General features: G+C 41.2%; 2 protein-coding genes across 2 annotated transcripts in view; both read right to left on the reverse strand.

Annotated features, from left to right (window-relative positions):
- The window catches only part of LOC123643798 (UDP-glucuronosyltransferase 1-6), a 92,181-nt gene that overhangs the window by 74,599 nt on the left and 2,629 nt on the right, over positions 1 to 14,953 (reverse strand). The window lies entirely within an intron of this gene.
- On the reverse strand, positions 3,982 to 4,941 carry LOC123643799 (UDP-glucuronosyltransferase 1A8-like). Its single transcript, XM_045559551.1, has one exon. It carries the CDS (start codon positions 4,861 to 4,863, stop codon positions 3,982 to 3,984), a length of 882 nt encoding a protein of 293 aa, XP_045415507.1. The 5' UTR covers positions 4,864 to 4,941.

A 14,953-nucleotide genomic window follows, 5' to 3' on the forward strand; every position in this document is an offset into this window, starting at 1 on the left:
TGTTTTTTGTGCTTTTTCCTGTCATATCCCAGAAACCATTGCCACATCCAAGGTCATGGAGATCTGCCCCAGTATTTTCTTCTAAGAGTTTTACAGCTTAAGCTTTTCTATGTAGGTCTTTGATCCATTTCAAGTGAACTTTTGTGCATGGATGGGGTAAGGGTCCACCTTCATTCGCTTGCATGTGGATGTGCAGTTGTCCCGGCACTACGTGTAGAGGACACTGTCCTTTCCCATTTGCGTGGTCCTGGTACCCTCCTAAAAAATCAATTGCCCAAGGATGTATGGGTTTATTTCTGGATTCTCAATTTTATTTCATTGATCTGAGTACAAAAGACATTTTTTCCCAGACAACGGGAGGAAATTTAATTGTGGACTGGAAATTAGATAATATTGAAGAATTAGTGATTGTATTAGGTGTGATAAGGATATTGTGGCTATGTAACAAATTGCCCTTATTTTTTTATATTTAGTGAAGTATTTAGGGATGAAATAACATGTTAACAATTTACTTTAAAACATGACAGTCAAAAATGTTCTTAAAAGGGAAAGAACATACAGGATGGATGAATCAATACAGCTAAATATTGAAAATTAGTTAACCTAAGGGGGGACCGATGGGTGTCCAGCACATGTACTCTCTCCTTGAAACAAGTTTGAAAAGTTTGATAATAAAAAGTTGAAAGACATAATCTTGATGGGAGGACTTGGACTCACCCACTAACAGCTAAATTTGAATCTAAATTGGAACCAGAATCTGACAGAAGTGAGGAAGTACGGATGTGTTAGTGCTGTGTTGCCACGTCCCACCCCAGTTCTCCCACAGCTGCCCTGCATTATGTGCACTGAACCTGAATTCTTTCCATCCAGACCCAGTCATCAATTCTGCTGGAACTCACCAAATATTGAAAAAGACTGGAACATGAAACCTATCTTAACATTCTTTGGAGTGATGGTCTGCCATCCTGGTCAAAATATTATATCCAATTACATCTCTGGATATAATGCCCTGGGCAGCTCCGTGATATTTTGTTACCACGTAGGGCCTGTCACACCACACACAAACACACGCACGGGCACACACTCAAACACACATGCACAGGCGCGCACACACACACACACACACACACACTATGACTCAGTCACAATGACTCTGTTACTCTATGGTCAAACATGTTCCCTCCTCCTCACACACACAGGTTCAGACTCTGACTCCCGCTCTCCAGCAGGCACAATGCACTGCACGCTCTTCCTAGACACGGGCTGCCCATCCGAAACAAGGAAGGACGGTGGCACAGCACCCGTAGGTGTTTCTGCGACAATTGACGTCTGTAGTCGTGCTGCATTCAAGGCTCTCTGTGAAACAGCCCTCTTTGAGCTCTCAATTCCTCTGTCAGAACTCAGCTTGCTTTATAATTATAATTATACATAGATGCCTTCATATATAACCATGTGCATCTATAAGAGGTTTTATACTTATATGTCCCTTTACAAGTGTATAAAATCATTTATTTTATAGATTTTTATAGGAACATATAGCCAAACGTATATGAAACCATGTCTTCTTCCTTATGTTTCACATTTTATAGTCACAGCTATATGATAGGTAATATAAAATTATGATATTATATACAGCTTTCTGTATCTCTAAACCACTCTGGGTGACCCAGGAAGTTGCAGGGCCCCACCCTTGGCTAGAGGGCAGGGTGCAGGCAGGCCCTGGGTGGTGCTCCCTGCTGTGGCTGATGGAAGAAAAGGTGGGAGGAGCCCTTGACCAGGCTCAGCGTCCTAAGGGTCCTGTAAGGTGCATCTTCCTGCCTGCTCTCCCCAAGAAAGTCCTGCCTAATTGTGAAAGGCCTGAAACTATGGTCTTCCTGATTTTCAGAGCACTATTTCACTTCCAGTGAGTGGGTCCAAGTCACTCACCAGACATCTGCCGACACGTGACAGAATGTGAATCTGTTACAAAGTCTACTGAACTTTGGAAGAAGCCAGAACAGTAGATAAAGATACTTAATAAAATAACAAAACCTAAAGGCTTTATTTTAATCATCAATAGTCAGTTAAGAATAGAAATGGAAAAATTGTCCTCTGAACAATAGTTTCAAAAATAATAAATGCCTAGCATAAATTCTATTAAATAAGAAAGAGAAAATGCTTATACGATGTGCAAAATTTTATAGATGGACATAAAACAAGATCTGGGTAAATAAAAAGGAATATATATATCTGCATAGGAAGACTTAATAACGAATCTCAATACATAAAAATATTTAATGTAATAATAACACAGCCCTAAAGGTTTGTTTTTAGTTTTTGAAACTAGACAAAAGCATTTTTAAATTTATAAAGGAGAATAAATTATGAGGGTCACGAAGAACATTTGGAGAAATAACATTTAGTAGCGGCTTGCCCTGTCAGATGGGAAAAGTTACTACAAAACCAGCCTAATGAAAATACGATGCTGGTGCATAAATGGACAAATATGTGGGACAAAACTGAGAACTCAGAAGCACATGCAAATCAATGTTTGATAGAAATGTAAAATATGATAAAGATGCATTTCAATTCAATGGCTAAAGAATGAATTTTTGATTAAATGGCATTAGGACAATGGAGTATCCATGGAGAAAAGAAAAAGGTCTTCACTTTGCATAGATTGAAGTGCTTGTTGTAAAAACGAATAATATTATCACCATTAGAGGAATTGAAAACATTAATACATAATATGGAGAAAACATTTATGTATTTCCGACTTGGAAAGACCTAAGCAAGTTGAAATCCAGAAACCATTAAAGAAAAAGGTAACCAATGTGACTATCCAGCTGTGAAAACCCTCTATGACAGAAGATGAAGAAAAGCCAAGGAAAAAATATTTGCGGCACATATAAAAAGCGATGAATTAACATCCCTAACATTCAAGAGCCTTGTAACAATGACTTATAAACAGACAAATGGATATATAAAGATGAATAAAGAATGTCAAGATGTATTTCACAAAAGAGGAAATGCAAATGGCCAATATATCTATGAAAATAACAAGTGAAAACTGAAGCAGCTACACACGATTCTACGATTTATCAGCAAGTAAAAAGTGCAAAGAAGAACATGTGTAGCCTGATGTTATTAATAGATTATCTTTTAATAGTATGCATGAGACAATTCACACTAGCCATATGGAGTTATACAAAATGATTTCAAAAATTGAAAACAATGCATACAGAACTGCTAAGAGGATTTTCCTGTAGGGAGTAGCACAGAACTAGCAAAAGAGGGAATTTTCTTCTCTTACTGTATTTTTTATTACTTTTCCAAAAACACTTAAAAAATGCAGCCTGACCTGGGCCGTGGCCCATGCCTGTAGTCCCAGCATTTTCAAGGCCAAGGTGCCTTGAGCCCAGGAGTTTGAGACCAGCCTGAGCAACAGAGCCAGACACGTGTCTACAGAATATTTTAAAAAGATTAGCTGGGCTTGGTGACACTGGCCTGTAGTCCTGTCAACTTGGGAGGCTCAGGGAAGAGGATTCCTTAAGTCCAGGGCTTTGAGGTTGCAGTGAGCTATGATACCACTGCACTCTAGCCCAGGCAAAACAATGAGACCCTCTATCAAAAAAAAAAAAAAAAAATTTCCAGCCTTCTAGTGGAGCATGGTGGCATAAGACTGTAATCTCAGCTGCACAGACGGCTGAAGCAAGAGGATCCTTTGAGCCCAAGAATTTGAGACCAGCCTGGGCAACACAGAAAGCTCCCATTTCTATTTAGAAACAATTCAGCCTAAAAATTATGTACAACTCTATAGATTGTATACATATACACATCAATGGGACAGATTTCTAATATTTGCTAACTCACAATTAAGTGAACCGGCAAAAAATAATTCATTAAAATAGAAAGAATTCCAAATCCAACAAATGCAAATGAAATATCACAGCTAAGGAAGGAATCTTTATTCTTTTTTTAAGTCCAAAGTCAGATAATTCTTCATGAGCTAAAAGAGAGACAACTCACCTCAGGCAATGGCTTTCCCTGCTTGCAGTTGATGCCACCGATGAAGATCATGTTGGGCATCACAGGCCTGGGATAGTCCAGAACAAAGTCTGTTCGCAGCAGCCAGATTGATGTATGGCTGAAGAGGTCATATGCTGTGACAGGTGTCTGGAGAATTTCAGAGGCAATTTCTAACCCGGTTTTATAAAAATTGGGGCAAACTAAATGCTCCTCCAAGTGGAAGATATGGTTCCGTACTCTCTCCTTGAAAGTCATGACGTCTGAGTACCCTAAGAGCATTCTGGGAACATAAGAAAGAGGAGCCGGGCACTGAGCACCTTCATCAAAGTAACCGCAAACTACTCCCCTGCTGAAGACCACAGAGGGGAGCGCAAAGTACTTGGCAATGATTAAGCCACACAGATCAAAAGGATCCAGAAACACAGCATCAAAAGAACTCTCTTTTAAGTATTCTACTAATTTTTTGTCATTAAACAAACTCCTACAGTGTGAAAGAACAAGTTCAAAAAAACCTCTGGCTGAAGTCATTAAAAAAGAATATAAAGTTTGTGGCCGACTTTTCCATTGATCATCAGCAAAACTCACAAACTCACGGTTCAAATCCTCCAGGGTGTGAGAAGTTTTATAAGTCTTCACTGTACAATTCAGTGATTGTCCCAGGTGCCAACTCACGTCTGGAACGACCACAACCAGCTCGTGCCCTTTCTGGATGAGTTTCTCCACCACCGACCGCATGGTAAACCAGTGGCTCCCATCCATGGGCACCACCAGCAGCTTGCCTGCCTGGGCCAGGCCAGGCGTCAGCAGCAGACACGCACACAGGGGAAGGAGCCTGGGCAGCGCTGCAGGAGCCATGGCAGAACCGCAGCCCGGAGCAAACCAACTGCTGGATTCTCAGCTCCTGTAACGCAGCAGGCGGAAGCATTGCAGGCACAAAACCTGCACCCGACACAGGGCGTGTAGCCACATGTTCATTAAAAAGCCACACACACGGCCAATGATTTACTGATGAGGACCATAATATCTGCTGAGATACACACTTGTATGTTCTCCGGATAAGACTAGCTTATTACCTTTGCCTTAGAAATAGGCCATGCCCAATACTGCAGTGTGACTTTAGAAACAAAATTATTCAGCAGGGCTCTGGACTTTGACAACTCAAAAAGATAAAAAGGAGAGAAAAATAAATACAAGACAAAACCTTGTGTTTAAATTTGTCCCAGGCCGGGCACGGTGGCTCATGTGAGCCTGTAATCCTAGCACTCTGGGAGGTCGAGGCAGGCGGATCACTCGAGGTCAGGAGTTCAAGACCAGCCTGAGCAAGAGCGAGACCCCGTCACTACTAAAAATAGAAAGAAATTATATGGACAATTAAAAATATATCGGGAAAAATTAGCCAGGCGTGGTGGCGCATGTCTGTAGTCCCAGCTACTCGGGAGGCTGAGGCAGGAGGATCCCTTGAGCCCAGGAGTTTGAAGTTGCTGTGAGCTAGGCTGATGCCACAGCACTCTAGCCTGGGCAACAGACTGAGACTCTGTCTCAACAACAACAAAAAAAAAGAAATTTGTCACAAAAAAAAATTTGTATTTTATCCTCAGACTACAAAACACTCTCTTCTCAGAAAGAAATTGGCATCTCCTGTTCCGAGGACAGTCAGCAAGGCTCTTAGCAACGACTCCTACCCCAGGAAGTTGTTGTTTGCCAGTGTCCCTGCCATGCATAGGCATCGCTGCTTCCCTTTCTCCATTTCCACACTTGCAGAGGCCTCTGAAATGCTGAAATATGTTGACAACCTGACGTACACGGACCAAACCAGGGATGTGATGGAAAGTGACTGGCATCTATTTTCAACTGCTCTCCTCAGGTTTGCTATATGCAGGGGGTGGTCACCTGCCCAGTGCTGCCTGACCACCGCTGAGATTCCTCTGTGTCCTCCATATGTCCCCATTCCAGCCAGAGGTGTGTGTGGACCTCTGCTGTGGGCTCACCCCATCACCACGGGTGCCCTCCTTCAGCACGTATTGGTCTCCCCCACTCTGCTGAGCACTCCTTGAGGTCAGAGGATATGTCTTCATGTTTCCTTCTCCTTCCACGGTACCCATGCTGTGCCTTGCACAGAGAAAGCACACAGGAAGGTTGTTGCACTGGGCTCAACTGCACCGTGCAGGTTTCCTAAGTACCTTCCTGGGTGAGCCTGTTGGTGTGTGTCAGGTAAGACACGTGGGGAACCTGTGGTCTTAAGGCCACATGAGGGCTTCTAGGTCAGTAAGTGCCACCTTTTGACTGACTCCAAATTTTACACAACAAATTGTTTTATTAAATGGGGTGCAGCAGAGAAAGATGAAGCTTTTCTTGTGCCCTTCGTTGCTTAAAAACAGAAAAATCTTGAAATCACAAGGCCACAGTTTCCACAGCCCTCCAGCGGCGGCGCCAGGAGTATAATCCTTGTCAGGAACAAAAGATGGCTCCTTGGGGGACACCCTAATTGTCCCTAGACATTTGCTTAGTCACCATTTACCTTGTTGTCTGGGGCACTTTCACGTAATCGTCTTTGAGAAATGAAAACGGAAGTGAGCAATCTACCTTCCATAAAGGCATAAATCAGAAGAGAAATCAGACAACTAGAAACAGAAAGACAACAAAGAAAAGCAATGAAATCAAAGCTGGTTCTTTGAGCTCCAGTAACCTGCTAAAGCTCTAGCTAGAGTGATTAGAGAAAAAAAAAGAGAAGAAATAAACTGCCAAAGAGGGGGATGAGAGAGGCGGTATCACCACAGAGTCTACAGATATCAAAATGATACTAAGTGAATGTCATGAACATTTATGACAATAAATTCTACAATTTAAATGATATGGACAAATTCCTCAAAAGACACAAGCTCCCAGAATTTACATAAGAACAAATAAATAACCCACAGAGAGATAACCTAAATCTTTTGCATGGAAATTGAGATTCTAAATCAAAATTTCCCACAAATAATACCTCCAGTCCAGATGACTTCACTAATGAATTCTACCAAACAATGCAGGGAAGAAAGAATCCCAGTTCCTCACTGTCTATTCCATACAACAGGAACAGAGGAATTGCCTAGCTCATTCCATGAGACCAGCACTCCCACAGTTCCAAAATCACATAAAGACATTCAAAGAAAGAAAAACTGCAGACCCTCATCACCGTAGATGCAAAACTTCTAAACAAAATTTTACCAAATCTAATTCCATAATATATAAAAATCTATAATATATAAAAAGATAATACATTCTAATCAACTGGGGTTTATCTCAAGAATGAAAGGCTGGTTCAACAATAAAAGACAGTCAACATTGTCGGGCCAAGTTCGTAGCAGCATGATTCATAATAGCCAAGAGGTGGAAGCAACACAGGTGTCCACGCGCAGATGAATGAATAGGCAACAGGTGACGGATACATATACAATGGAATATTATCCAGCCTTAAAAAGGAAGAAAATTCTGACACATGCTACAACATGGATGAACCCACAAGACATTTTGCTGAGTCAAATTAGCCAGTCACCAAAAGACAAATACAATGATTCCACTGTCATAAGGCACCTAAAATAGTCAAACTCATAGAACCACATAGTGGAATGGTGGCTGCCAAGGGCTGGAAGGACGGGTAATGGGGAGTTATTGTTTAAGAGGTCCAAAGGCTCAGTTTGTGAAGGTAAAAGAGTTTTGGAAATGAACGGTGTTATTTGTAAAGAGAATATATTCAATATTGAAGTGTACACTTCAAATGGTTGCGATAATAAATGTTACATTATGAGTATTTTTCCAAAATTCAAAACGAAGTAAATAATTAAAAACACAAAATCAATCAAGGCTACATACCACATAAATCCACTGAAAAAGTCAAATGATATAATCATCTCAATAAGCATAGAAAAAGTATTTGACAAAATTCAAAATCCATTCCTGACAAAAAGTCTTGGCACAACTGGTAAATAAGAGAAGTTTCTCCACTTAACAAACGGCATCCCTGAAAAACCCTCGGCTAACATCCTACTTAGTGGCAAATGACTGAATGTTCTACTCCTCAGGCCAGACACATGTCTAGGGTGGGAGCTTTCACTACTTCTATTCAAAACTGTTCTTCAGATTCTCTCCAGTGCAGTAAAGCAAGAAAAAGAAATAAAAAGTGTCAGGTTGGAAAGAAACAGTAAAAGGATCTCAGTCACAGACAAGATGACCGTCTATTTACAAATTTCAAGGAACTGTACAAAAATCCCCTAAAACAAACAAGTAAGTTCAGCATGGTTGCAAAATACAATACGTAAAAATTAATGGTATTTGTATGTACAGCTGACTTGAACAACACAGGCTTGAATGGCAGCGGTCCATTGACAGGCAGATTTTCAAAATAAATATATAAAAAACACTGTGGAGATTTGCAACCATTTGAAAAATCTTGCAGATAAACTATGTAGTCTACAAATATCAACAAAAAAATTTTGAGTTGGGTAAGTCATGAATGTATAAAATATATGTGGATACCACTCTATTTTATCATTTGCTATCCTAAAACATATACAAATCTATGGTAGAAAGGTAAATATTATCAAAATTTGTATCCACAAACACAGACTGTACAAGGTGCCATTCTCCGTCAGAAGAAATATAAAAAATGTGAAGATGCTGTATAAATCTTTAGACATACAAGTAACAGTGGTGCGCACTGTGATAAATTCACAGCCACCTCCTGTTGCCACTGCGGGGAGCTAAAGTGCTTCCAGTATCTCCTTGAAATGCCCTGTGATGCCAATCCTCTCCTCGTGAGCAGTCCATTTCCATAGCAAATTGCTTATCACACTAAATAGTGGTCTCTCATCGATCTCACACGTATTTTTCATCATGTTTGGTGAAATATCAGTAATATTATAGAACTTAACTAACACCATGGGACCCACACAAAGTGCCACTACTAATGCTAGAAGTTCTCCCAAGAAGTAGAGAAAAGTTATGCCATTAGAAGAAAAAGTTGAATACCTTGGTAAGTACCGTAGATTGAGGTCTACAGTTCTGCTTGCCCACCATTTCCAACTGAATGATCCAGCAAAAGGACCATTGCAAAAAAAAAAAATCTCAGCAGCTACACCAGCAAGCACCTAGACCTTGTACTTGTGGTGAAATACCTTTTTATCCTGTAAGGAAAATGCAGACTTTATGTGGATATAGGATTGCTACAGGAAAGACATACCTGTAGACTCTCTGTGATGCCAGAGAAAGCAAAGCCATTACAGGACAATGTAAAGAAAAAGAAAGGTGAAGGATCTAAAGCTGGAGAATTTAATGTCAGCAAAGGTGATTTCCTAATTTTAGAAAGAGGTTAGACTCTTAAAATGTCAAGATGACAGGGGAAGCAGCTTTTGCTGGACAAGAGGCACCAGACCAGTTTCCAGATGCCATTAAGGAAATCATCAAGGAGAAAGGATATCCACCTGAATAGATTTTTAATGCAGATGAAAATGCCCTATTCTGAGGGAAAAAAGCCACAAAGAACATTTATTATTAAGGAAGAGAAGCGAGAACCAGGATTTAAGGCAGGAAGGAAGAGTCGAACTCTACTGTTTGTGCAAATGCCATTGGCTTTATGATCAGGACTGCCCTGATCTGCAAAGCTGCTAACCCCCGAGGAAAGATAAGTCTTTTCATTGTACAACACAAGCCCTGGAAAAGGACACTTTTTCTGGATGGGTTCCATCGATGCTTTGTCCCTGAACTCAGAAACGACCCTGCCAGTAAGACACTGCCTGTCGAAGTTCTTTTTATATGGACAATGCCACTGGCCACCCACAATCCCAGGAGTTCAACATGGAAGGCGTGAAAGTGCTCTACTTGCCCCAAGCACAATGTCTCTAATTCAGCCTCTTTCAGGGCTCACAAGGACCTTTAGGGCTCATTGCTCAAAGCACTGTATGGAAAGGATTGTCAACGCTATGGAAGACGGTCCCCACAGAGAGAACATCAGGAAAATGCAGAAGGATTTCACCACTGAAGATGTGGTTGTTGTGATACCAAAAGCTGTGAAAGCCATCAAGCCTGAAACAGTCAGTTCCTGATGTAGAAAACCGTGTCCAGCTGTTGTGCGAGGAAATCACGAGGGAGACCATGGATGTGGCCAAAGAAAACAGAGAAAAAGTTGGGGCATAAAGTGTTTCAACACATGGGTCTTGGAGGAATTCAAGAGCTCGTGCGCAGCACACTGAGCAGTTCACAGAGGGTGACTTGCTGGAGAGGAGTGCTCTGGACCAGGGCCAGACGCTGAGGGAGAAGGTGAAGAGGAAGCGGTGCCCAAACCAAATGCACATTAGACAACATGGCAGAAGAGTGGCAATTACTCCAGACTGGTTTGCACCTGCTCTATGACAAGGACCCTTCTGTGCTACGGACACTCACTGCAAGGGAAGTAAACGGGGAGAAGGACTGGTAGTGTGTAGAGGCACATTTTAAGGAATGAGCAAGCAAAACAGACAGAAATGATGATGCATCTGTAAATTAAACCAAGTGTGCCTGCCTATCCTGCCTCCCCTCCCAGCCCCTCTCTGCCTCTTCCCCCTCTGCCTCTTCTGACACAGCAAGACCAACGCCTCGTCTTCCTCATCCTCTTCCCACTCCACCTCAAGACAATGAAGATGTCACTTTAAGATGGTCCACTTCCACTTAATGGATAGCACATGGGTCTTCTCTCCCTCCTATAGCCTTAACATTTTCTTTTCTATAGGTTACTTTATTGTGAGAAAACACTACATGGCACACACACAAAAATGTTTATTAATGAATGTTTACCTTACTGATAAGCCTTCTGATAAACAGGAGGTTATTTATACTGTCTTTCCTAGCCCGGCTTCTGCGTGGAAGGGACTTGTCACCCCTCAGACACCTGAGCAAAGGCACTAGATGAGAGAGTGATGAAGCCTGCTGAAGTCTCTCCCTCTCTGGCACACGTGCTGCTGAGGCCACCTTTCACTGCTTCAGTGACAGCGACCACTGTCCCTGTTCACCTGGGAATGAGGAGTCTCCTGGGTCGTGGCACTTCCAGGGCCAACCCTGGGAATATTCTGGGCAAACCAGCATGAGTTGTCACCCTAGCAGGGAGAGGTGCTGCCACGTACCCAAAACATAAGATTACAAGGAAAACAAGTAGCTAACAGTGGAGCGTGCCCTGCCCTTAACATACTATTCAGTGTTCATCACAACGTATTATACTTAGCACATTTATCAAACGATTCTGGTCATTATTTGTTTCTCACTAAGCATTGCGCCTATGAAGGTACTGACCTGGGTCTAAGACAGTGCTGCTCAAAGTATGGTTCCCTGCCCACCTGACCGATGGCAGGTCACACAGTTAAGTGCTTAGAAAGTCTCAGAGCAATTGGTGCTGCTACGTCATCCAAGAAACCATCAGCAGATCTGCATTTTAGAGGCCTTTGGTCGACTTCATTTCATTTTTGACCATTTCATTTTTGTCCTATTTTACAGAAAATATGGATTTGTAATGAATTGCAAGACTGTTTTATGCTGTTCCTTAAGAACACCTAGCTTGAGAAGCTCTGCTGTAGACTAATTTTGTGATGCTATGGGGTGGGCAAAATGTGTCTTCTCAGATTTGCACACAAGGTGCTAAAGGACAAGGCGCTAAGGGCCTCCGCTCAAAATGCTGAGAGACACAATCACAAAAGCTACAGCCCCACAGGTTGAGTGGTGAACGACCAAACTCTCTAAGGTCTAAATCCCTAATATCTGACATCTCTAATTTCTAAAATCCCAAAAATCGTAATCACAGGACAGTTTTCTTTATTTTAGGGTTTTTTCAGTATCTTAAATTGTCAGCATTATTTTTATGATTAACTATCCTGTATATTCATCTTTGTATAATTTCCCATACTGAAGGTGTAAATTGTGTGGAGACTTTTAGCAAGTTCTAATTTGCCTTAATGCATTTGTCGCAAATTTGACTTCACTGAATTGTTCATTGTCACAAAGGTAACATAGTGAGAATTGTGCCTGTGCAAAAAGAGTTGGAACCTCCTCAATAAAGGAAGAGGTGCCCTTTTTATACACCTGCACTTGTGAAAGATGAAAATTCTCAAGATCTCGGCTTTTGGGCAACTGTATGTACTGTGGTGGCCCGTACTGGTTTCCCTTAATCTCCTCAGCAGACATAGATTGGTCACCCCGTATGCCCATCACTGCACTCAAAAACCTGGGTGCACAATCACCGACCACAGTGATATATGTTTATACGTTTCCCTTTTTGACCTATTATTTTAATATGGCTCATTTGGTCATAATTCTTATGAAGTGTCACTGTCATTACTACACTGGAGTGTTCATGCTTGCAAAATATGCATGTTATTCTTGCCTAATGTGTGTGTATTATTGTGTAAAATGGTCTATGAAGTGCTCCTTTGTATTTTTATGTTTCTCAAATTCCCTTTGAAAAATTTTTTATTATGTTTTAAGCATTATATTGTTCAGAATTTTGATCTTTAAAGACGTTAACATTCAGAAGGTGGCATTCGGGATTCTTTCTTTCCGGATTATGAGAGCCTTGTAAAAGCCTCACGTGAAGCAGGTGTGAGCATTTGCACAACTTTGTGAGCCCACATCGGTTCTCCTTTCACTCTCTTCTGACTGTTCTTTGATGCACAAATGTTTTTCACATCCAAGGTCATTCAAATCTGCCCCAGTATTTTCTTCTAAGAGTTTTACAATTTTAGCTTTTCTAGGTAGGTTTTGATCCATTTCAAGTGAACTCTGGTGCATGGATGGGGTAAGGGTCCACCTCCATTCTTTTGCCTGTGGATGTGCAGTTTCCCGGCACTACGTGTAGAGGACACTCTTCTGTCCCATTTGCGTGGTCCTGGTACCCTCGTCAAAAGATCAATTGCCCAAGGATGTGTTGGTTTATTTCTCGATTCTGAATTGTTTCATTGATCTGAGTTCAAAACACACTTTTTGCCAGACAATGGATGAAATTTAATTATGGATTGGAAATTAGAGAATGTTGAACAATTAATGATTGTGTTAGGTGTGTGATAAGGATATCCTATCTATGTAACAAATTGTCCTTATTTTTTGTACTTAGTGCAGTATTTAGGGATAGAGTGACATGTCAAGAATTCACTTTAAAACATGACAGCCAAAAATGTTCTTAAAAGGGAAAGAAAATACAGGATGGATGAATCAATACAGCTAAATATTGAAAATTAGTTAACCTAAGGGGAGACCGATGGGTGTCCAGCACACGTACTCTCTCCTTCAAACAAGTTTGAAAACTTTGATAATAAAAAGTTGAAAGACATAATCTTGATGGGAGGACTTGGACTCACCCACTAACAGCTAAATTTGAATTTAAGTTGGAATCAGAATCTCAGAGAAGTGAGGAAGCACGGATGTGTTAGTGTTGTGTTACCACATCCCGTCCCAGGTCTCCCACAGCTGCCCTGCATTATGTGCACTGAACCTGAATTCTTTCCATCCAGACCCAGTCATCAATTCTGCTGGAACTCACCAAATATTGAAAAAGACTGGAACATGAAACCTATCTTAACGTTCTTTGGAGTGATGGTCTGCCATCCTGGTCAAAGTATTATATCCAATTACATCTCTGGATATAATGCCCTGGGCAGCTCCGTGATATTTTGTTACCACGTAGGGCCTGTCACACCACACACAAACACATGCGCACACTCAAACACACATGCACAGGCACACACACACACACACACACAGACACACACAAACAATATGACTTGGTCACAATGACTCTGTTACTCAGTGGTCAAACATGTTACCTCCTCGTCACACACACAGATTCAGACTCTGACTCCCGCTCTTCAGCAGGTGCAACACACTGCACGCTCTTCCCAGACACGGGCTGCCCATCCGAAACAAGGAAGGACGGTGGCACAGCACCCGTAGGTGTTTCTGCGACAATTGACGTTTGTAGTCGTGCTGCATTCAAGGCTCTCTGTCAAAGAGCCCTCCTTGAGCTCTCAATTCCTCTGTCAGAACTCAGCTTGCTTTATAATTATACTTATACATAGATGCCTTCATATATAACCATGTGCATGTATAAGAGCTTTTATACTTATATGTCCCTTAACAGATATATAAATTCATTTATGATATAGATTTTTATAGGTATGTATAGCAAACGTATATGAAACCATGTCTTCTTCCTTATGTTTCACATTTTATAGACACAGCTATATGATAGGCAATATAAAATTATGATATTATATACAGCTTTCTGTATCTCTAAACCACTCTGGGTGACCCAGGAAGTTGCAGGGCCCCACCCTTGGCTAGAGGGCAGGGTGCAGGCAGGCCCTGGGTGGTGCTCCCTGCTGTGGCTGATGGAAGGGAAAGGTGAGAGGAGCCCTTGACCAGGCTCAGCGTCCTCAGGGTCCTGCAAGGTGCATCTTCCTGCCTGCTCTCCCCAAGAAAGTCCTGCCTAATTGTGAAAGGCCTGAAACTATGGTCTTCCTGCTTTGCAGAGCACTATTTCACTTCCAGTGAGTGGCTCCAAGTCACTCACCAGACATCTGCCGACACGTGACAGAATGTGACTCTGTTACAAAGTCTACTGAACTTTGGAAGAAGCCAGAACAATAGATAAAGATACTTAATAAAATAACAAAAACCAAGGCTTTATTTTAATCATCAATAGCCAGTTAAGAATAGAAATGGAAAAATTGCCCTCTGAACAATAGTTTCAAAAATTATAAATGCCTAGCATAAATTCTATTAAATAATAAAGACAAAATGCTTATATGAGATGCAAAATTTTACAGATGGCTATAAAAGAAGATCTGGAAAAATGAAAAGTAATATATATTTCTGCATAGGAAGCCTTAATAACAAAAGGTCACCAGTCTTTCTCAATACATAAAAATATTTAATGTAATAATAACACAGC

This window comes from Lemur catta, chromosome 8, assembly GCF_020740605.2.
Source record: "Lemur catta isolate mLemCat1 chromosome 8, mLemCat1.pri, whole genome shotgun sequence".
Classification (NCBI taxonomy): domain Eukaryota; kingdom Metazoa; phylum Chordata; class Mammalia; order Primates; family Lemuridae; genus Lemur; species Lemur catta.